At 33.9% G+C, this 23,435-nt stretch overlaps 1 protein-coding gene across 5 annotated transcripts in view; it reads left to right on the forward strand.

The window, feature by feature from the left end:
* LOC111515229 (neurotrimin) overlaps nucleotides 1–23,435 on the forward strand; it is a 371,220-nt gene that overhangs the window by 282,595 nt on the left and 65,190 nt on the right. For 3 of the 5 annotated variants that reach the window (XM_074182669.1, XM_074182664.1, XM_074182667.1), the window contains exon 7: nucleotides 7,162–7,302. In XM_074182669.1, coding sequence (XP_074038770.1) covers nucleotides 7,162–7,302 — 141 coding nt within the window. The remainder of the gene's footprint in view (nucleotides 1–7,161; nucleotides 7,303–23,435) is intronic. The other 2 variants (XM_074182666.1, XM_074182668.1) reach the window with 1 other exon arrangement.

The following is a 23,435-nucleotide window of genomic DNA, read 5'->3' on the forward strand; positions in this document are numbered from 1 at the left end:
TCTACAGAGGATATGGTTGTCGAGTTTACGACTGCAACTGACCTCCCTGTAAATTTAATTCTGGAGCGAGTCTCCAGAGGAGATGGATGTCGAGTTTACGACTCCAACGGACCTCCCTGCAAATTTAGTTCAGGAGCGAGTCTACAGAGGAGATGGTTGTCGAGTTTACGACTGCAACTGACCTCCCTGTAAATTTAATTCTGGAGCGAGTCTCCAGGGGAGATGAATGTCGAGTTAACGACTCCAACGGACCTCTCTGTAAATTCAGTTCAGGAGCGAGTCTACAGAGGAGATGGATGTCGAGTTTACGACTCCAACGGACCTCTCTGTAAATTTAGTTCAGGAGCGAGTCTACAGAGGAGATGGATGTCGAGTTTACTACTCCAACTGACCTCCCTGTAAATTTAATTCTGGAGCGAGTCTCCAGAGGAAATGGATGTCGAGTTACGACTCCAACTGACCTCCCTGTAAATTTAGTTCTGGAGCGAGTCTACAGGGGAGATGGGTGTCGAGTTTACGACCCCCGTTTGCGCTCAAGTGAGGTTACATCAAAACCAGAGGCGAAAAAGCCCTGCACGGCTAAATCTTAGGCATCGTCAGGTGTAGCTGACGTGCAGAAACCCTCATATGGGAAGGTTGTCGTGGGTATCAAGGTGGGAATCTTGCAACTTAACTATTCGACCACCTCATTAACAGATCATATACTTTGTGCCTGCCCCGCTGGGGACCGAATCAGGTCTTTAGAGTTCAGCAGAGCCGTACTCTTACCATCTGACCTGAAAGACCACTCACCATAAAAACCAATCGGCTTCGTTAGGAGGCTGGGTTTGTTTGGCCGAGTGAGAATAGATGTGAGCCACAATAAACCCTTGCGGGTTGCGGTGGAGGGTCGAATAGGCCCACTCACTTTGGCCCTAACCTAACCTAATATCTAGTGGGGTAGCACAAATTTCTTGATCGTTATCAATCACTTTGAATTTTTACGAGTTACTGAATGACAGCTCATATTTGAAACAAATGATTGTTGATTTATGGATATAACTAGATTCATTACAAATCCACAAACTATTGAACGATAAATTTACTGGAAATATGATTTTTATTTCGATTTTACAGGGAATTTGGAGAGATAATTACTGATTTTGGCCTTTGGACAATTGAATGTATTCATTAGATTATATTAATTAGAGTGAATGTTACATATCTCATCATTTTTTTAAATTTCTTACGGAAGTGGCCACTATTGATTTAGAATACACGTGTATTCTAAATGAGCCATTAACTACCTGCTGCCAAACGCGTAATGATTAGTTTAATATGGAGGAAGTAGAAAAACTTTTTTTTCCACTACAACAAGTCCGACAATGTTTCCAATATGATGACATCATATCACCGCCAGAAAATGGCTTTCACGGCACCATTTGGAAAAAAAAGTGTCTCTTGTTTTCGAGGGGGATTTTTGATTCAGTGTGTTCATGAAAAAAAAACTTTTGTGTATGATCTACACATCTCCGTTTCAGATTCATTTTGAACTTGAATTGTTTTCTATATTCCTTCAGGAGTTTCCCAGTTTTTGTATGAAGATGGGTAAGTAAATAGACAAAAAGGTTTTCAATTGTTTTTTCATAGAAAATATCGATTCTAAAATATATACATTCGTTCCGCATTTCAAATGTATCACCTTACAACTGAATCTCGCCGTGCACAATGATTCCATTACAAACAGGTATATCACAAGTGCATCTCTAATATTAGATTCCAAGCACACTGTAATGTTTCGATTACCTGATGCATCAAATATGATCCTGGTTGATGAGTACGACTCATATTTCTACTAGATTCAACCATTAACTATCATTAACAGTAATACGTACCTCGAATTATCGCACAATATCGAATTCAATCCACAATCACTTCAAATTATAAATAATTCTCATTGAATCGGTCCGGTCACTTGCAAAATCAGGAACATCTGGAAACTGCCGCAGAGTATTGAATTAGTAATTATCTAATGTCTTTCGAGTGTGAATAATTTATATACGGAAATTCATAGCATTTCCTGAGGTAACATTGTTGAGTTTATTGAGGTTTCGTGAAAATTTTTCGCGGAAAATTACAATTTCTGCAAGTTAGCAAATTCTACACTACAAAAAGTTATATTTTTCTCCTTCAACAGTATATGTTTATTCTAATTCTAGATGTTCAGATGTTTATTGTGTTTATTTTCTATTAAGTGTATTTCATTCAGTGACTTTTTATTGTTTTGATTTATTGAAGTGTTTTATTTATACAAAAACTGTGAACCTGAATCAGAACATCTTCAACCCTCCTTGTTTTTTTATTGTCATAGTTGCTCTGTTTTTCAATTATTCTGTAATTGTTCTTCACTTAGAGTTTTACCCTCAATGTAGTATCCGTTTATTCATCTAAATATGATGTACCTCACAAACTTCACTTTATATTTATGTATTATAATCTACTGATGAATAAATTATTATACAAGGTGAGTCAACAAGATTCCCTCGGTTCATTGCTATCAGAGGACTGATCAATTTTTTGCAGTCATATCGATAAATACGATCTTCTGAAAATATTGTCACGCATACTGGGTGATTCAGCTGAGCGTGGCCAACTAAAGTTATATTTTTTTAAAGAAAACACCTAGTAAATGAATACGTTTTAAACTCTCTGAGGAATTTTTGTTTTTGAATTTCCATAGCGGCATTGCCGAATTATTCCAGAAAAACCTATTTTGAAGACAATACTTTTTCAATTCACCACCCGCATGTTTACAGCAATTATGTGAATTTTTTAGGAATAGTTAGTCAACATCACTATGATAATTCCTGGAATCTCAATTTTCGCGAAAGATATATAATAATAATAATGATATAAATACAATAAATATTCAATCTGTAAAAATGATAAAAAAAAACTACAAATAAGGGTAGAAACAACATGTACCGGAATGGTACTGTTGATCTTAGTTCTAGCCTTGAAGAAAAGAAAACTAAACTAGAGGAAAAAAACAAAAAAAATAAAAAATAGAGGAAGGAGAAAAAGAGAAGAGGGAGAGAAAACATGTTAAATGTTATTACTGAAGTATAAAATCTATGACATCAATGGCTTTCTGATTGGGCAGCGATGAGATATTTTTTTGTGACAGCACTTAAATGAAGAAACTTTACTAACTTTATACTTTTGTGAAATATTATTATACAAACTATATATATTATAACTGAAGGATCGTCGATATATGGAGTAGTTCGATGGGGCGGAGGAGAAAGTAACCCTTCAAACGTCAAATTTAGAGTGTGTACATCGCTACAAAATCTTATTTTGTAATGCAAATATGATGGGCATTTGTTAATCAATATTTTATGAAAGAGGGTAGCCGAGTGTGAAACACGTCTATTTTCCATAGTTAACCAATTGGTTTCCTTAAGTTTATATGAAATTTTGTCATATATTCTAATACCATATATATTATATACCGAAGACATGATTTTTAAACTCTCTCAATTCTTAAAATGTCTTTTTTAACCAGGCATGAACCATACCCAATATCAAAATATGCAAACTGACTCAACACAAGCGCATTTGTTAATTTTATTTTCAAACTTATTGATAATAAATGACGATGCGGATAAATCATTTTCAAACTCATGTAACTTCTTTGAACACATTTTGTGACATGTTTTGTAAACCTTAAATTCACGTCCATTTCGATACCTGAATTTTTTGCCACGTTCGAGGGGCATATTAGTGTATCACCAATAACAATATTAATATGTCTTTCCACCAAGCTACGATGAGTACCAAAAACAAGCAGATCAGTTTTGTTTGAATTTATTTTGAGATTCTGAGCTTCAGATGCTGAAATAAAACAAGCTAGATCTTGATTCAATTTTTGATTAGCAGTAGCAACGTCATTAGGGTTTAATGATAGATATAGTTGAGTGTCATCCGCATACATATGTGAATTACAATGTCTTAAAACAGAAACTAGATCACAAGTGTATATACAAAATAATGAAGGTCCAAGTATATATCCCTGAGGCACTCCAAATTTTATAAATTCACTGCTTGATTTGCCCTTCGAAGTTTCTACAAACTGTGAACGATCTTTGAAATAGCTTTTAATTAAATTTATAGCAGGTTCAGAGAACCCGATGAAGTTCAAAATTGCAAATAAAATTGGATAACTAATAGTATCAAAAGCTTTGGAGAAGTCTATAAGTATCAAAGCAGTCGTGTTACCTTCGTCAGCAGCTTCGAAAATATTATCAGTTATTTTCTAAAGAGCAGTTGCACAGCTGCGTTCTTTACGAAATCCTGACTGGGTCAGTGGTAAAATATTGAAGGAATTTAAAAATCATTTGATTTGAAAACTCATTATTTTTTCCAATACTTTTGAACAAGTAGGTAGTAGACTAATGGGGCGCAGATCGTTAAGAGTATTTGGATTAGATATTTTAGGAAGAGCCAGTATTTAAGAAATCTTCCACAATTCAGGAAATATATTATTTTGCAAACATGAATTTATTATATAAATGAGATATGGTAGTACTATAGGGTGCTTAGTAAAATCGGTCAAGTTTCATTAACTTCCAAACAGATATAATTCAACTTTTTGAAGGAAACACCCTGTATTTTTTCATTTGTATGAAATTTATCGACATTTCACAACATTTTCTATCTGATGTATACTTTACGAAACACTGATATTTTACAAATTATACCAAGTTTTATTATTTGTTATAACCACAAAAAAATGTGTTTCCTTACGTTCGCTTATTCAAATTTGTTTTTCGAATATTCTAACTAATCGCTGGTAATAGTTATCAGCGGTTTCAATGGTGAGAAATGCGTAAAAATCTAAAGAATATTTATATTGCTGTTTTCTTTAAAAACCCAGTTATCCATGACTGACATCAAAAAACAAATCTCGAAATTTGTCAATAACGCCATTTGTTGAAGTTTCTTTCGCGTGTAGATCAAATCATTCCCATTATTATGTATTGGAAAATATGGTGCGAATGGTCTATGTTTTGGGGAAAAGTGACGAAAACTGAATCCTTGCATCTTTGATTTACAAAGAGAAGTTCCCCGAAAAAAGACAACCAGATGGAAAGGCATTTCAGGCCCTGAAAACAAGATTTGAAAGAACTGGTAATGTCAGTCACGAGAAATTGTAACGAATGAAGATAATACATTTCACATATTTCTTCACCTTGTTGAAAATCCCCATGTGAGTACCCAAGACCTGAGCAGGAAATTAGGATTTTGTCAGACCAGCGTATCTCGAATGATACGAGCAAACAAATTTCATTCTTACCACATGCAATTGATGCAAGAGTTAAGAGGAAGAGATTTTAAAAAACCTGTTCAATTTTGTCGATGGGCAAAACAGGAGAATGATTTTTTCGATTTCGTGCAACGGAAACCCCTTATTTTGTTCGTTGCTTAAACCATCAACAGCGTTGGTCACTGAATGTTTGGGGTGAAATTCTCGGAAAAAAAGTTATCGGTCCGTATTTTTTCGATGGGCATCTCACTGGAAGAAAAAATGTAATATTTCTTCGGCATGAGTTTTCAAATTCATTGGACGGGGTTCCATATGGAACAAGACTTAGAATGTGGCTACAACAAGACGGTAACGATCATTTCAATCAAAAATAGATTGGTAGATTGGTGACCTGACCAAAATAGACTTTTTATGGGGGTATATCGAATAGATTGTCTACCAAACTCCTCCAACATATATAGGAGACATGAAACGAAGAATCACTAGAGCTTTGAGGGATATCTCAGAGGATATGCTGGAACGTGTAGAGACTTAGTTTAAAAAAAGACTGACATTATGTGTTGCGGAAAATGATCGCCATTTTGAACATCTTTTGGACTTTTCTATTCAGTAAAAAATGTGGTTACAACAATTAATAAAACTAGGTTTAATTTGTAAAATATCAGTTTTTCGTATAGTATACTTCAGTTCAAAAAATGTAGTGAAGTATTGTAACATTTCATACAACTGAAAAAATACAGGATGTTTCGTTTGAATGAGTTGAATTATGTCTGTATAAAATTAAAAAAACTTGACCAGATTTACCGAACACCCTATATATTGTTTCCAAAAGTCAAGATTTCCGAAATTATCATAGTGATGTTGAATACCTATTCATAAAAAATCCACCTAATTGCTATAGACATGTGTGTGGTTGAATATTGTCTGCAAAATATGTTTTTCTGGAATAACTTTGGATGGCCACGCTCGGCTGAATCACCCAGTATGCGGAAAAATAATTTTGAAAGATAGTATTTATCGATATGACTGCAAAAAAATTGAGCAGGTTGAAAAATTTTCTTCTGATGGTTTTCCTGTGATAGTGATAGACCGAGGGATTCTTGTTGAATCACCCTGTAACTTAATTTCCCTGCTCGCCAATCATAATTCAACTCTCAAGTTTCAATAAGAACACTTTGTCATTTTTGACATAATGACAGAAACAGTTAAAATTAGCATTCTAAATGACATTGAAGAAGCCAAATACTGCACGATAATGTTCGACTGCATTCCAAATTTGTTTCATAGAGAAAAAATGAGACAGGTTATTTGATATGAAAGACAGGAGATCAAACTGTTTTTAGTTTGGTGTTGGGAAAAAATTCCAGTACTATTCAGTATCGATAATGTAAATTCAAACTGTATAACAAAATGATATAAAATATATAATGAATATTCTCAATTGAAAATTCATTCTATTCGTCATTTTGTTCAGTTGAACTCGCATACAGTATTGAAATCCGTACATTTTTCGAAATCAAATACCATGAAAGGATTTGAGCGGGATCGTTTGCTTTGTCAGCATATTTCACAAAGAACGTGCTCCGATATCCACTATGATCTGATCTATGTCAATAACAGATTTCTACTTCTCTATATTTGAATTCGATATTGAAAACTCTATTGTCTGACTTCAATCGAAAATAACTTCTCCGTTCCGTCAATTCATGTGTTATGTATGCGAATGGAAATAAAGTCGATAAAAGTGAGTAATGAAGAAAGATAAAGCGGAGTTTTTCTTCGAATCCTTGCCTCATTTTCTTTCGAATATCCTTGTAGCAATATGACTTTCAAATGTATTTATTCTTTTTCAGTTCCTCCGATGCTCTCAATTCCTAATCAGTTGGAAGGAGCCTACATCGGACAAGATGTCACCCTGGAGTGCAGAACTGAAGCTTTTCCAACTTCCATCAACTATTGGACGACGGAACGAGGAGATATGATCATCTCAGGTAGTAGTATTAGTCAATAAAATTCAATTTTTTTGGCACTAAGTTAAATTCGAAGTCATAGGATCTTACAGCGATTGAAGAAATTGATTGCACATAACTCATGTCATATTTATATAAACATGAAAATATTTTGATTATGTTATCTGTAACAGATAACATTATCAACTGGTAATTTTCATGACAAACCAATGAATTGATATTGTTTTCTATTAATTTTCAGAATTGTCTACGATCTAGATAGTTGTCAAACGAGCATTATACATTGAACAAAAAGTAATTTTATTCTTCTTTCTTCCTACATAAGTTGAAATAGCAAAAACAAAAAGAAGGAAGAGAAAGAGGGTGAAGGAAAGAAAAATGAAATAACACCGCGGGGTTTCTCTGAAACAACGTAGCACCAATGATTGGTAAGAGAAAAAAACAAGGGGATCAAGAGATGGGAAGGAAACTTCAATGAGATACTTAACTGAAATGATAAAAATGAAAAAAGAGTGAAGATAATTCAATCAAGAGAAGAACAAAATTCTGCAACATCTTAAGACATAAAAAGGATCGAAAGGGCATGACCAACGGGAGCAAGTTGAGTCGGCACTTCACGTAGCCTGAAGACGGAAAGGATAACAGATCACATTGAGAGGAAAATATTTCAGATTGCGTATGGAATTTCAGAGATTAAAGGTGGAATCACTGAAATATAGGACAAAATGGTAGTAGCACCATGGTAGTGAAGAGTACATTAGTGCATTGGTCTTTCATCCAACTGTTCGGATTGACATTATCGGACATCATCGACACACGCGTATTGTTGAAAGTGCTCGTAAAAAGTTTAAGGAAAAATTCGAAAAGGCGTTGAAAAAAATACCAAAGTTATAAACAAATTAGTAAAGAAAAATCAAGATTTGGTTTTTCTTGAATATCTCGAAAAATATTCAAAATTTTCGAATTTTAAAATAAGATCCAAAAAGATCATCAAATTTCCTAAAAAACAGTTCTACTCCTGTAGCTGTACCTCTATTATTTTTAATTTTTTACAGGGGCTTGAAACTAGAGCCAAAAACGGGTGCGTCAATCTGACACAGCAAGAAAAAATATTTAAACATATTAAATATAAAAATTAGGAAATAAAAAAATTCATGTATTTTCAAAATACATCAATGAACAGAAGATAGACAAAATTGTTTTTCGAAAAAAACATACATGTCTACTTTTATTACATAATGAATTATTGAAAAAATTATTGTAAAAATTTATTCAATTAAAACAAATTGTTTTTTCAATAAACAAATGAAAAGGAAGAAAATGTTCAGAAAAAAAGGGTTCCTTAATTTCAATATTTGGTCGCAAAAAACGATTGTTAATCAATAAACGCATTTTTCAACTTCAAATCATCATTACCATCAATAAGTATGTCACAAAGGAAATTCATTAGATTTTCTCATAAAAAATGTATTTTTTTATAACAATTTTTCAAACAATAACAATAGAAAATTAAAAAAATATATTTTCAAGTAGCTTTCACCCGTTAGACATCGAAACAATCAAGATTTAAGTATTTCTCCTTTTTTCAGTTTCAAATTTTCAATTGTTAATGTAAATGGAAAATCAAAATTTTGAAATTTTTACAGCGGCGATGTATTTTTTAGCCTATTGAGAATAACTTCACGAAGTGAAAGAAATTGTAGAGTTTTAGTTTGTTAATTATCAGGGATTTTATGTTAACTTTCAGTTTATAAAAAATTATTAATTAACAAATATATAATTAATGGTAAAATTGGGAAGAAAAATTTTAACCGCGAATTATTGTTCACTGATGTAATCCAAAAAAACATGAATTTTTCAATTCCTTAATTTTTATATTCAATATGTTTGAATACATTTTTTCCTGTGTCAGATTGACGCACCACGCGCGAAAGTCAAACCACCCGTTTTTGACTCTAGTTTCAGGGATCTGTGAAAATTATAAATAATAGAGGTACAGCTGTGACGCCAAATTCCGTATCAATCTAATTTCAACCCGAATATAAAAAAAGTTAACTGCAAGTCCAAAGAATTCTCGAAATACGAATTACCTCAAGGTATCTATGGTTGTTAAACCATCTAAATTCCCGACCTAGTCCACGAATGCAACACAATGTTCCACAATGTGTCTACTACTCGAAACTAGTAGAAATCGAGAAACATCTTTAAGTCCGAATAAATTCCAAAGTGCCGAACTATTTTAAAATATCAACAATTGTTAAAGTGTCAAAACTTGTAAGAACAATACAAATCAAAAAATATTTCTACGTCCTAAGAAATTTCAAAGTGCCTAAATATTTCAAAGTATCAACAATTTTTAAAGTATCGATATTCGGGAAATAATGCAAATCGAAAAATATTTCTAAGTCCAAAGAAATTTCAAAGTGCCAAAATATTTCAAAGTATCAACAATTGTTGAAGTATCAGAAATTAGGGAAAATAATGCAAGTCAAAAAATATTTCTAGTCCGAAGAAATTTCGAAGTGCCGAAATATTCCAAAGTATCGACAATTGTTAGAATATCAAAATTCGGGAAAATAATGTTATTTTGATAGGGGCTGGCTTATTCTACCCTTGAAGGCGACAGGGCATTGGCATGGGCCGTCCTAGCTTTATAACAGAGGAGGAGGCGGGGTTCATAAGAAAGTTCTTAATTATCAGGGCGCCACAAGGTTTACCGTACCATACAGTGCCTTTTCGTAATGATCCAACTCGCGAAACCTAGAAATAGTAGAACACAATGATGTCGAGTAACTAGAAATTCAACGGGTAGGTGTGTCTAGTGAAATCAAAATATAAAGCCATCAACACTGTTTATTTTCACCCATATAGCACGACAATCCTGCTTACGTAACGTTAGAAGGTAACTATGATAATGGGTAAGCAGTCAGAAATATTCAGGGTGGAATAAATGATGAAATTAGAAAGACAAATGCGATGAAGTTATAGTCAGGGGTAGGTTACCATGGTATGGCCATATCACGTTTACAGGATCCACCCCTTTTGAAACAAGCATTCAAGTGCGTGGTCAAGGCGAGACTTCAATATAACAGTGTCCGACAGTTCAAAAAAAAATCCTAACTCATATATAGTAATGATGAGTAAATAAACTATTGATGTAGTTCAAGGAACGAGTCCCTTGTATGACAATTCATTAAATTTACAATTTATAAGTACTTTAAACGGAACATTGACCCACTGAGGATCTCAAAACGCGAAAATGTACAAAAAATAACTGTTCTTCCGATATGGTCAAAGTCGGTTCAGTTGAAAATAATAATTGAATACCAGGAGTAAGCATCAATAATGGTACTTGCTGGAAAAAGGGCGGTTGGCATTCCCTGTGGATTCTATCTCTGCTTCAATGGACGGCTCCTATGTTGAGAGCCTAAATGACTTTACTGGGCCACAAAGTCCATATTTTGTGCCCTGCACTAGAACCCTTCAAGAAGGGCAGAATTTTCTCTCCTCACGGCTTCGGCAACAAATAAGTCTGCTGAGGTGAATCAAATGGTCAATGCGATTATCCAAGCGTGATATTCAAAATGATCCCAGCTAAACTGGACGGGCAGTCACCTTTACCAACAATTGTCGTCACTAAAACTATACGACTCAAATGCCGACAACTTGCCCAAAATTATACAGGCGAAGTGAAATCCTGGAATCCTATTCCTGAAGGTATAATACAAAATTAACCTCAGCACTTCAACACCTGTTGCATACCAGAAATCACGTTTTTCCGTCGAGAGAGGCTGAACTTTCACGTTTCCACTCTCGAAAATGTCCGATACCAGTAAATTCTAGGTTGGTGTGCGCGCTCACCACGTAATTAATTCAACCTGAGGAACTGTCCACGCCATCCAACAGTGAGCAACTATTGAAGCAACTATTGAATTTCAAGGTCAAAGGTCACAAAAATCGGTTTTTTGCGCTTTTTTTGGAAATATCTCATTTCTTATAGGTTTTTTGCTATCTGTATTCATCATCAATATTGTAGAATACAAAATTCTCTACAAATTTCGTTTGAGAAAATTTTTTATACGGTGAACCGTTTTCGAGATAGAGGGCGGAGAGCACGCGGTCACAGCATCACTTCAGATCAACCGGTGCCTCCGGTCGAAAACGCGCCATATATAGTTGATGAACTATCGATAAATCAATGATTATAAATATTTGTCAATTTTTATCAACTATTATATTATATTGTATCATTTTTTTCATAACTTATCATCTTTTTATTCAGTATTAATTTATTTAACAACACTTACCTGCCCATGTAATTGCAGAATTGTTAATGAAAATATAGGAATTATATTTGAATTTCAACCTAATCAATATTTATAACTTCTTACATGATGAAAAAAAAACAAATAAATTATGAATTCATCTTTTTCAAAAAAATATCATTGAATACATTTATTTTTATTGAAAGTAAAGAAATGGAAATAAGGGTACAAAAACTACAATTTATAATTTTAATCATCTTCATCCTCTTCATCGTCGTCTTCTGGCTGCTGGTAAATTTCAAACTGGTCTTCATTATCGTCTTCAACGACATTTGTCTCAAGTTCTTCCATGATTTCGGGGTCAAAGGTTCCATCTTCGTTAATGTCGCTCTGATATGGTAGAGCATTGAGACAAGCTTGCCCATTACATTGGCCACAAGCTAAAGAGCATTGCAAGCCCGCTTTCCTGCATCCGCCTCGCGAACCACAACCACTCTTGCAGTTGCAGAAAATTGTATGTAGTAAATCTTCTGGAGCAGGTGGTAAAATTGTCATGATAGGCTCCAGAAAATCGTTTCGCATTGCCTGGGGTTCCAAATCATGTCCTAACCAAGTTTGAACTTGATACTATACACGGTTGAAATGTTGATGAGCAGCTGCACTTGTTGGTGGAATATTTGAAAGCTGCACAGGTTTATTAAGTTTTGTAGACTTGACGTAATGCATATAACGAAGATGATCGAGACTTTCCACAGATTTCGGAGCATTAGAGACTGCCAATAAGGTTTGAGTTCCACTCTCTAATAATCTCTGGGCCGAACAATTTTCTTCCTCAAATGCTGCAGCTAGTTCATCCAAATTTGTCAGTTTCTCAAAAACTTTTAAAAATGATTTTTTCCCTTTTTAAAAAGCGCAGAAGTTGTGTCACAGCCACTTAATGCGTGCAGAAATAAAATATGTTTTTTAGAATGAGGATAATTATCAAAACTTTTAGTCGAGTATATCTCGACTAAAATGCAAATATGCTATTATAACTGCAGTTGTTTTAGACTTTGATTCTTCAATTGCAGTTTCAACAATAAGAACTTCCGCATCATCTCTGGCTTGTTTAGTAGTAATATTTGCAGCTTGTAATTTTTCAATTAACATATTAATGAACTTATTTCTGTTATTTCGATTTGATATGAATTTTTCTTGAGTAACTGGTACAACCATTATTTCATCGAAACAAACTTCATACGTTTTTGAAAGTGCAGCAGGTCTTCTCTGCTGCTCCATAGCTTTTACGTTCTTACTGTAGTCTGAATATCCGTCAAATACAACAATTATTTTGGAACTGTAATGCCTTTGTAAATAATTCATATATTTATCAAAAATAATAGAAAAAGTATCTTCTCTGCTCCATACAATATGAATAGATATAGATTTAATGCATGAAGAAAATGATAAAATATAATATAATAGTTAATAAAAATTGACAAATATTTATAATCATTGATTTATCGATAGTTCATCAACTATATATGGCGCGTTTTCGACCGGAGGCACCGGTTGACCTGAAGTGATGCTGTGATCGCGCGTTCTCCGTCCTCTATCTCGAAAACGGTTCACCATATAAAAAAATTTTTCAAACAAACTTTGTAGAGAATTTTGTATCCTACAATATTGATAATAAATACAAATAGCAGAAAACCCATAGGAAATGAGATATTTCCAAAAAAAGCGCAAAAAAAACGATTTTTGTGACCTTTGACCTTGAAATTTAATAGTTGCTTACACCCTACCATATGTAGGTTTTGAGACAACTTTTAGGGTGTCAATATACAAGTATTTACAGACTTACAGCTGGGTATCTCGAATTCCGAGATTCTTACCTAATTTAAGCTCAAATGACTGGATTAAATAAATATAAAATGGTGATTCGTCTTAATGTGAAAAATAAACGTAACACAGCTCCGGTAGTGAAAACTTTTTTTCAGCGAATTTGATGATCTATTTGGATCTTTTTTTAAAATTCGAAAATTTTGAATATTTTTCGAGATATTAAAAAAACCAAACCTCAATTTTTTTCTACTACTTTTTTTATAACTTTTGTGATTTTTTCAGTGCTTTTTCCAACTTTCCGAATCAAACGACACCTTCATCGTATTTTTCGGAGACTGTATACAACTTCCAAACAACTGTATACAAATTTCCATATTTTCGTGAAAAAAAATGGTACATGTGAACTAGACTAGTCATCTTCTTTGTTAAAATCGTAGAGTTGGCCAAACTTTTCCTAACAAATCGATTACATCACTCTGTTGAACTGACAAAGACTCGTCAGCAATCGTACCACTCAAGATGTTGTGTCTTACCTCATAATGGTTTATCCATCTCATGGAACATGTGAAATTCTGCATGTCTAACGGTTTAGCAAAAAAGTTTGCTTTTTCTTGTAGCCCATTAACGGGTATTGCCCGGTCGCGCTGAAGCTTAAACCACTGTAACAATGCCTTATCCAACTGCCCATGAGTAGAAGTCCTTACACGTTTGCAATTCAGAACATTGACATCCAACAATGGCTCGATCTTTATTCTTCTCAATTGTGGATATTGTAGAATGAGATACGCCAAACTCGTTTGCGAGGGCTGCATTCGATTCACGGCTTCTAATAGGTGTAATATTGCACTTTTTCTTCAATTGTATTGGTGTTGGTGTGTAGGTTGTGTAAAAAAAACGTTGCGCGACGTTTCAACCGGATGTATCATCATCAAAAATGGTCGCTAAACGCAGTTGGTGGCTTAAACCAGAATCGCACTAAACAGTTATATTTTCTCAATACCTAAGTATGAAACTCAAGTTGAGTAAACATTATCGTCGCTATGAACGATTAGTCGTTAAAAGCGAAGTCGTTATACAGGGTCCTGCAACAGTGGCGCGGTGTTCCATATCTCTATATAGGAAACAGATAGGAATCTAATTTTCTATAATATTACCTTATTGCTCGAGCAATAAATAAACTTTATGTATATCTGCACTTCGAAAATATTGACGGTTTTCGAGATATCTAGCATGACAGGTTTTTTTTCCAATATTCGTCACTCAGAATATTTGAAATTATAAAGTGGTGCCAAGTCCAGTTGAAATTTTTTTTTGGTCAAATATTCTACATTGGTAACTCTCTCAAACGATATATCTGAAATCGACCTGTGATATACAGGGTATGAAAAACCGCTTGCCAAATATTGTAAATGAAAATTTGCAAAATCTTCCTCATATTAAATGGAACACCCTGTATATTATTGATCCATAAGAAGCGCCAACGAAACCTCTACAAATTTCATTAAGTATTCTCTATGGCTAAGTTCAATAGTTTTTCTTAAATGAGCATTTCTTTCGAAAAATGGTCATTTTTTCAAAGCGAAATCCATTTGACGACTGATAAAAATATACGAAAGATATCTTGTTTCAATTTTGTACATTAGAAGGTGTCCAAACAAATATTTTTTAACGAAATAAATGTATGTACCTATCACTTTTTGCTAAATGGAAAATTATTTTTTCATTGGATACAGAATTTCACTCATAAATCGTGCAATATCAAACCAAACAAGTTAAAAGAAAGAAACATTATAAATAACTATTTTTTTCATGTTATTATATTCATTCAGAGCTTGAGTTCTAGATATTCAAATTTGTCAACTGGCAAATTACAAAACTACAAAAGGGAGAGTTTAATTAAGGTTGATAATGAAACTTTTATAAAATATGTTCAACATGTCTTTCATTTTCTTGAATGCAGAGCTGAAGTCTATGTTTGAAAGACTGTTCTACCCTGCGCAAGACAGCTGGTGTAATGCTGCGAAAAGCATTCGTTATTCTAAGTCGCATATTTTCGGGAGAAGTTGGTGGCTCAACGTAAACCATATTTTTTATGTATCTCCATAAGAAAAAATCTAGTTTCGTCAAATCTGGTGATCTAGCGGGCCACCGTACAGGCCCATTCCGTCCTATCCATTTATTGGGAAATACTTCATTTAGATGATCTCTCACTTCTGCCGAATAGTGAGCAGGTGCACCATCATGTTGTAACCACATTCTATTGCGGAGGTCAAGAGGAATATCATCTAACAAACCTGGTAAATCATTTCGTAAGAAATTGAGATACATTGCACCATTCATATGTCCCTCAAAAAAGTATGGACCAATTACATATTCTCCAATGATGCCTCCCCAGACATTTATCGACCACCTATGTTGATAATCCACCTGTCTCAATAAGTGAGGATTTTCTGTCGCATAATAATGGTAATTATGTCGATTTACAAATCCATTTTTATGGAATGTCGATTCATCCGACCATAAAATATTATTGAAAAAATATTCGTTTCGACGAATTTTGTTCATGGCCCAATTGCAAAATCTCACTCTTTTCTCGAAATCAGCATACAGTAGTTCTTGATGTAACTGAACGTGGTATGGATGCAAGCGATGTTTCTTCAATACTCGTTGCACTGATCTCTCACTTATATCCACTATTTCCCCAATTTGTCGTTGACTCCTACTAGGATCTTCTTCAACAGCAAGAAGAACTTGCAATTCATTATCTTCATTAGTAGCTGGCTTGATGCGCTCATGTTTGGAATAATTAATAGATCCAGTTTCAACGAATCGTCCCAAGACCTTTCGGAAAGATCTTTCATCTGGATGCCTTCTATCTGGATACCGTTGAGAATAAATTCTACTTGCCAATAAACAATTCCTGTCTGATTCACCTAATATGAAAATCATATCAATCAAATCACTTTTTGATAACAACATTCTGATGAAATTATACCGACAGTTCAACTTCACGATTGACTAAAAATTTCAATATTCATTTGCAGCCAAATATTTTGTTCTGTCATTTGCCAGACTACTTGATTTCCAATAAATATTTCATTCGCTGAAAGGTTGTTTTAGACCGAAAGAATATGGCACAAATTCCGAGATTTTTGAAATTATTGTAACTATTCAAGAACGTCCATTTTGTGGTGTAATTCGCAACTTGTTTATCTAGCAACAGGTAATTTTAGGAATGGGCGATATTTTAAGGAAAGGGTATTTTTTGTATATTCTTATCAGTCGTCAAATGGATTTCGCTTTGAAAAAATGACCATTTTTCGAAAGAAATGCTCATTTAAGAAAAACTATTGAACTTAGTCATAGGGAATACTTAATGAAATTTGTAGAGGTTTCGTTGGCGCTTCTTATGGATCAATAATATACAGGGTGTTCCATTTAATATAAGGAAGATTTTGCAAATTTTCATTTACAATATTTGGCAAGCGGTTTTTCATACCCTGTATATCACAGGTCGATTTCAGATATATCGTTTGAGAGAGTTACCAATGTAGAATATTCGACCAAAAAAAAAATTTCAACTGGACTTGGCACCACTTTATAAATTCAAATATTCTGAGTGACGAATATTGGAAAAAAAAACCTGTCATGCTAGATATCTCGAAAACCGTCAATATTTTCGAAGTGCAGATATACATAAAGTTTATTTTATTTTCTATGAAGAAACCGAAAAAGCGATAAAAAATATAGGTTGCCATTTAAAAAGACACAGTTGGGATCCGCCCAGAAAAAATCGAACACCCTGTGTGACCGCCAATATTTTTATTTAGTCGAGCTCGAGCAATAAGGTAATATTATAGAAAATTAGATTCCCATCTGCTTCCTATATAGAGATAGGGAACACCGCGCCACTGTTGCAGGACCCTGTATATAATTTTTACTGTACTACCAAAACTCTGAAAAACTAAGACAGACTCACCTAGATGCATTACTGAGAATAATGAAGGTTTCATTTCATGCGAACACAAAATCCAACAAACTAGAGGGACTGAGCAGTATGATCATAAATGAATTGAAGCAGAAGAAATGGCATCAATCATCAACACAGAGGTATACGTTTTCAGACCGATAAAGTTCAAAACAAATGTTGCTGAGAAGATAAATGCTACAGAGTACGCAATCCTGAATGAAGAATAAATTCAGCAACCGATACGTATCGCAACTGAAGGATAGAATTAAGAGGAATCAGATATGAACAGACGACAAGATAAAATAGAACCAAAAGGATGATGGTGATCTGAAGCTAGTTTGACGAAGGAGTCTGATCTAGCCTCCAAAGCGTATTGTATTCGGTGACATTTCCTATTCATATTATGAATGCGATCGTAAACATACAAAAATGTTCAAAATCAGTATACCGGGTGTCCCACATTTTATGTGACAGGCAATATCTGGTTTGTTGAAGGAGATACACAAAAATGTTTCATACAAAAGTTTTAGGAGTTCATGAGAGCTATATTTTCATATGATTTTCAAATATACAGGGTGTTTGGTGTAGGTGCCACAGACCAAAATTTCATTTTTTAAAATAGAACGCCCTGTATATCATTACATATTCAGATGCTACGTTGAATTCTGATATCATTTCGTTTTTGGTTTTTGAAATTTGGTTACGGCGTTGTTGAGTTATTGCACATTTCCTTAAATATAAAGTTTCAAAAAAACTTATTTACTCGTACACGAATCCAGTCTATATCTTTTATTAAAGTGAACTAGACTACTACTGAATACAAACCATTATTCTCATCTCTACGATACGATATCGATATCAGTTGAATATAATACTGAAATTCTTGAGAATGTGACTAACTTGAGGGTGAATTGCTTTATATTGCACAATTTCATCAAGTAGCTTATGCTTGTTGATGCCATAGTAACAAATGTTGTTGAATTAAAACTACTTGTCAGTTCGATTCAGTGATTCTTTGCAAAACAGTAACTGTGTTCTTTGTGCGAAAACTCCAGTATGCCTTTCGCGTTTAGTCCAAGTGATTGCATTGATATGCAATTTGATATGATAATTTTTGGGGAATGTCAGAAAAACTGCCGTCAAGCACAACGTCTATACCAAGAACGTTTTCCAGACAGACCCATTCCGTCACGAATGACTTTTTCGAGAGTTGTAGAAAAATTGCGAACTGGGTCATTTCCGTCATCATACGAGATCTGTTAGAACTGAAGATTTAGAGATCAATGTGTTGGCTTATATTATTATTCATCTACATGTTTCTATCCGTACTCTTGCAGAAAAAGTCGGTGTGAGCAAATCTAATGTACAGAGAATTCTGAAAGAAAATAAATACCACCCATTCAAAATTCAGTTGGTACAAGGTTTGAAACCCACGGACTTTGAACGACGACTTGAATTCATTGCTTGTATTTAGGTAATATTACATGAAAGTCCTAACATATTCAGTCAAATTTTGTGGAGCGATGAATCGCGATTCCACAATAATGGAGTTGTGAATCAACATAACAGTCACTATTGGTCTCAAGAAAATCCCCCCTGGGTCCGCGAAAGTAATTTTCAAACTACTTGGGGTATTAATGTATGGTGTGGATTGTTCAATGGCCGCATCATAGGACCTTACTTTCTCAATGAAAATCTCAATGGATTGCGATATTTACATTTTCTAGAAAACGATTTGATCCAGTTGATGAAAGATATTCCCATAGCAGAACTACAGGGAATTTGGTGACAACAAGATGGTGCTCCTCCTCACAATTCACAGGTTGTTACTGAATATCTGGATAGAACGTACCCAAATAGATGGATTGGTAATAAGGGTCCAATTCGGTGGCCGGCTCGTTCCCCAGATTTATCACCGCTTGATTTTTTCCTATGGGGTTATTTAAAAGATATTGTTATCACTACTTCCCCTTTGAATGTGGATGATCTGAAAATGAAAATTCGACTAGCGTGCAGTGATATTACGCCTGATATTATAAGAGCGACTTGTACGAGAGAAGTGATTCGACGTTTCGAAGCCTGTATAATATCTAATGGGCATCATTTTGAACAATTTTTATGACTTATTTCTAGGTACCTACCATTCTTATGAAATGATTCATCAAGTTATATTATTTACATTGTTATTAATTTAAGATTTGTTTTCGAATACACCTCTTTCAATTTCGCAATTGTTTCATATTCAAAATGATTCCTGACTGAATTCCACAACTCAAAATTGAAACCATTACTTCGAACATCCAAAATTTTGACTAATTTTCATGTGATCTGATGCAGAGAGAATAATTGTATGAGATATTTTTAAAAATAATAGTCATTCTCAAGACTTTACATTTTAAGCAATAACTCAACAACGCCGTAACCGAATTTCAAAAACCAAACATGAAATGATATCAGAATTTAACGTAGCATCTGAATATATAATGATATACAGGGCGTTCTATTTAAAAAAATGGAATTTTGGTCTGTAGCATCTACACCAAACACCCTGTATACTTAAAAATTATATCAAAATATAGCTCTCATGAACTCCTAAAACTTTTGTATGAAACATTTTTGTGTATCTCCTTCAACAAAACAGATATTGCCTGTCACATAAAATGTGGGACACCCGGTATATTCAAGAGGGCACCGAATGTGTCAAAATCTGAACAAACTATTGCATTCAGTGGAAAGTTTCATAAGATGGTGATGGTTAAAAAAGCAGTTCTTCATTTCTTTGTCAAAACTGATCGTTCAGATATCTGAACTGATTCTATCGGTCCTTTTGAAGATACATTCATTTTTTTAATTGATTGTCATTGAGTTAAAAAATATGTGTAATTTTAAATTGTTTCAAAGATAGTTATTGACTCTCAACAGAAAATAGATTGCTTTTTTCGGAGTGTATGACGTCAAGCCCAATTATTCACATATTTTTTCGGAGTGAAATTTCGTGCAGGAGTAGTTCAGCTACCCTGGAACCACACGTCACCGCAATTTCAACAATCCATTAATTTTCCAATCTCGAACGTGCCTAAAAACGAGGAAGACTGTTCAAATTTTCCTCTAGATACTTAGTTTCTACCAACCCATCATCCTCTACTAGTCCTTACTTCATTACTGATGAGGAATATTCCTGTGTGAATTTTGAACTCCAGCAGGGTGTCCCGAACAAGAGTACAGCTCGATGACCGTCGGTTAGTGGTATTTTGGAAAATAAATTTGGCAAATATGCTTCATCGAATGAAAATAATGGCGTTTTTCAACACATCCGTTCTCGAGATATTCATTCGTTCCTCAAAAAACTAGGTATTCGGCTCTCAAGTGATTCAGTCATTTTCAAATTTTGATATAATACATGAATGATTGATTCATCAAAATACTCTATCGTCTTGTAGGAGTGTACAGAATTGATGACTCAGTTTTTTCAAATGGAACACTCTGTAATTCAAGATAGTTTTGAAGTTCAGAGATGATTTTGATCCATTCATATGCAACGGTTCCTATATCAAAAAACAACCATTCACGAGATATTTTAGTTTTCCTCAAAAAATTAAACATGCGAATGTACACCATAGAACTACGGGATGGAGCTATCAATTTGCTGTAATGGGTTTTATTGAAGACAGGATTTCAGATGAATAAATAATGAATGAAAATAGTTTTCACTCTGAATGTTTCATAAAAGACAAACAAAATTTAAAAATATTGCATTGTCTTTTACATAAAATATAAAAACTATTTCAAAATATGTTCAAAACTTTTCCATTAACTTCCAGGCATTTTTTGATTTGATAAATTGATGGATGTAGCCGTTACTACGTGGTAGGAGATCATAATGAAAAGAGAAATGAAAATTTCTATGTTTTTTACCACCTTTAATTGTAACTAACGTTACTGCAGTTTCGTCCTATATGGACATTCTCAAACTAATACAATAAACTCAACTTATAAACAAACTTATTGTATTAGTTTGAGAATGTCCAAATAGGACGAAACTGCAGTAACGTTAGTTACAATTAAAAGTGGTAAAAAAACATAGAAATTTTCATTTCTCTTTTCATTTATTGATTTATTTCCATAAACTGTCTATGGTTTTTCTTTCCTCACTCAAAAGTTGAATGAGGCTATAGTATATTGTACAAAAAATGAGAAAATAGTATATTGTACAAGTGAGAAAAACGACATATTTCTCACGAGCATCGAAGTTTGTTGGCACGAGCCAAAGGCGAGTTCCGCAAATCAAATACACTGTACTTTTTCTACGGTTGCGTTGTTTTTAAGTATTGAAAATTAAAATACATATATAATAATACTGGTATGTCATCAACTCATTTTTATATTTCATTTAAAATAGTAATTAACAGTTATATTAGAACAATTTTGTAAAGTAATTCCTGGTAGGTCATTTTGTTTTAACATGTTTTCGGTAATTGAAGTATTAGCTGCGGTCGAAGTTGAAGTTGATGGGGAAACGTACTCAGCTTCCACAGCATTGTTGTGTTCAGGTTCTAATGGCGCTGGAGGCTGAATGGATTCTACTATACTTTTCGAAATTTTCATTTTGTAAGCTATGGAGTTGTCGATATAAGATTCAGCAACATTGCTCGATTTCCAACCCCCATGGCGTTTTGAAGTTAATAGTTCTGCACCTGTATTAACTAAAATAGTCACAGATGACCTTCGGAAACAGTGGCCAGTATATAATTCAGGGTTTGGTAATTGCAAAAATTTCGCTATTTCTTTCGCCATGGTGCCAAATCCATTCATCCCCACGGGCTGTTTCGTACATTTGCTATTTTTGTAATTTAAAAAAAAACGTGTTTCATTTGTGCATGGTCAAAGCTTCACATATTTTTTGTAAATTTGGTAGAATTCTCCTGTGACTGAAATTTCTAGGAACCTCGGTTTCAGTATAGGGTAATTTTATTAAAAGGGCCGAATTAGGATCTTCCATGTCATCAATTTTTAATTTTCGAAGTTCATCACAACGGCATGCCCCTGTAAGGCAAATAGCTGAAGCAGTCTGAAATCAAAACCGAACATTCATTTTTAGATAACAATTTAAAAATTTTCAATTCATACCTTTATCAGCAAATATTTTTCATCAGGTGTATCTTTTAAAAATTGTTGGATTTCTTCAGAAGTTAATGTTTTTGACTGTTTTGGAATATATTTTTCAAATTTGCGTTTTGAAAATGCTCGTAGTTTTACGTATTTTGATATCAACACAGTTCTTAATGATCAAGGTACTCCTCAGCATCGAGTACTGAGACCATAATGTTGATGATTTCAATGTTCTTGACAACTCTTCAAAATGAACTAACAAGGTATTTTCGGAACAAGAATTTACCTTGGCTTTCATTTTCCAGTCCTTAAAGTTTCTGTAAGCGATTTCATGTTTTCCTCTTGATGTGCTTGGTAGCAAATTATTGCAAAAATCTATTGCTCTCTGAACAATTTCTGGAGGTGTATTTTCCAACCATAAATCTTCGTATTCCATTATATTCAATATTTATCAAATCTGAACTGTTTATACTTTAACAATGAAACTATTTTTGTTGGATAAGTTGACAGCAATAATTATGCAGTGCTTCAGTTTTGTTGTTATGGAAACGCCGACAATGGGCTACTTGGATATTGCACGTGAAACATCGGCGTAGCGTTGTCAATATGGAGAACGTATCATATCAATCTGACATGTAACAATTCATGACTGAATTGGGTTATCGTGATAATAGTGAGAGATTAGTTTTCAATGTAATGGCGAATATTTCTCCATACGTGAGAAATCTTTCGTTTTGAACGTATAAAAGCGATGAGAGAAGTGGTACATTGTATAGCATCCGTAGAAAAAATAAATTAACTGGTTGTTTCCACAATGCTGATTAGTTTCAACATGCACAGAAAAGTACAATGGCGAAGTTTATACATTTATTTTTACATTCATGACGTTGTAGTGGTCGATATCGAAAAAAAACTGATCGGTTGTCCACTCTCAAGGAAAACCTCTCGATTTTTCCGAATCATTCAGAGGCAGGGAAGACAGAAAATTT

This window comes from Leptinotarsa decemlineata, unplaced genomic scaffold (genome assembly GCF_025532065.1).
Source record: "Leptinotarsa decemlineata unplaced genomic scaffold, Ldec_3_MD MMD2_tig00026328_RagTag_RagTag, whole genome shotgun sequence".
Taxonomy (NCBI): Eukaryota; Metazoa; Arthropoda; class Insecta; order Coleoptera; family Chrysomelidae; genus Leptinotarsa; species Leptinotarsa decemlineata.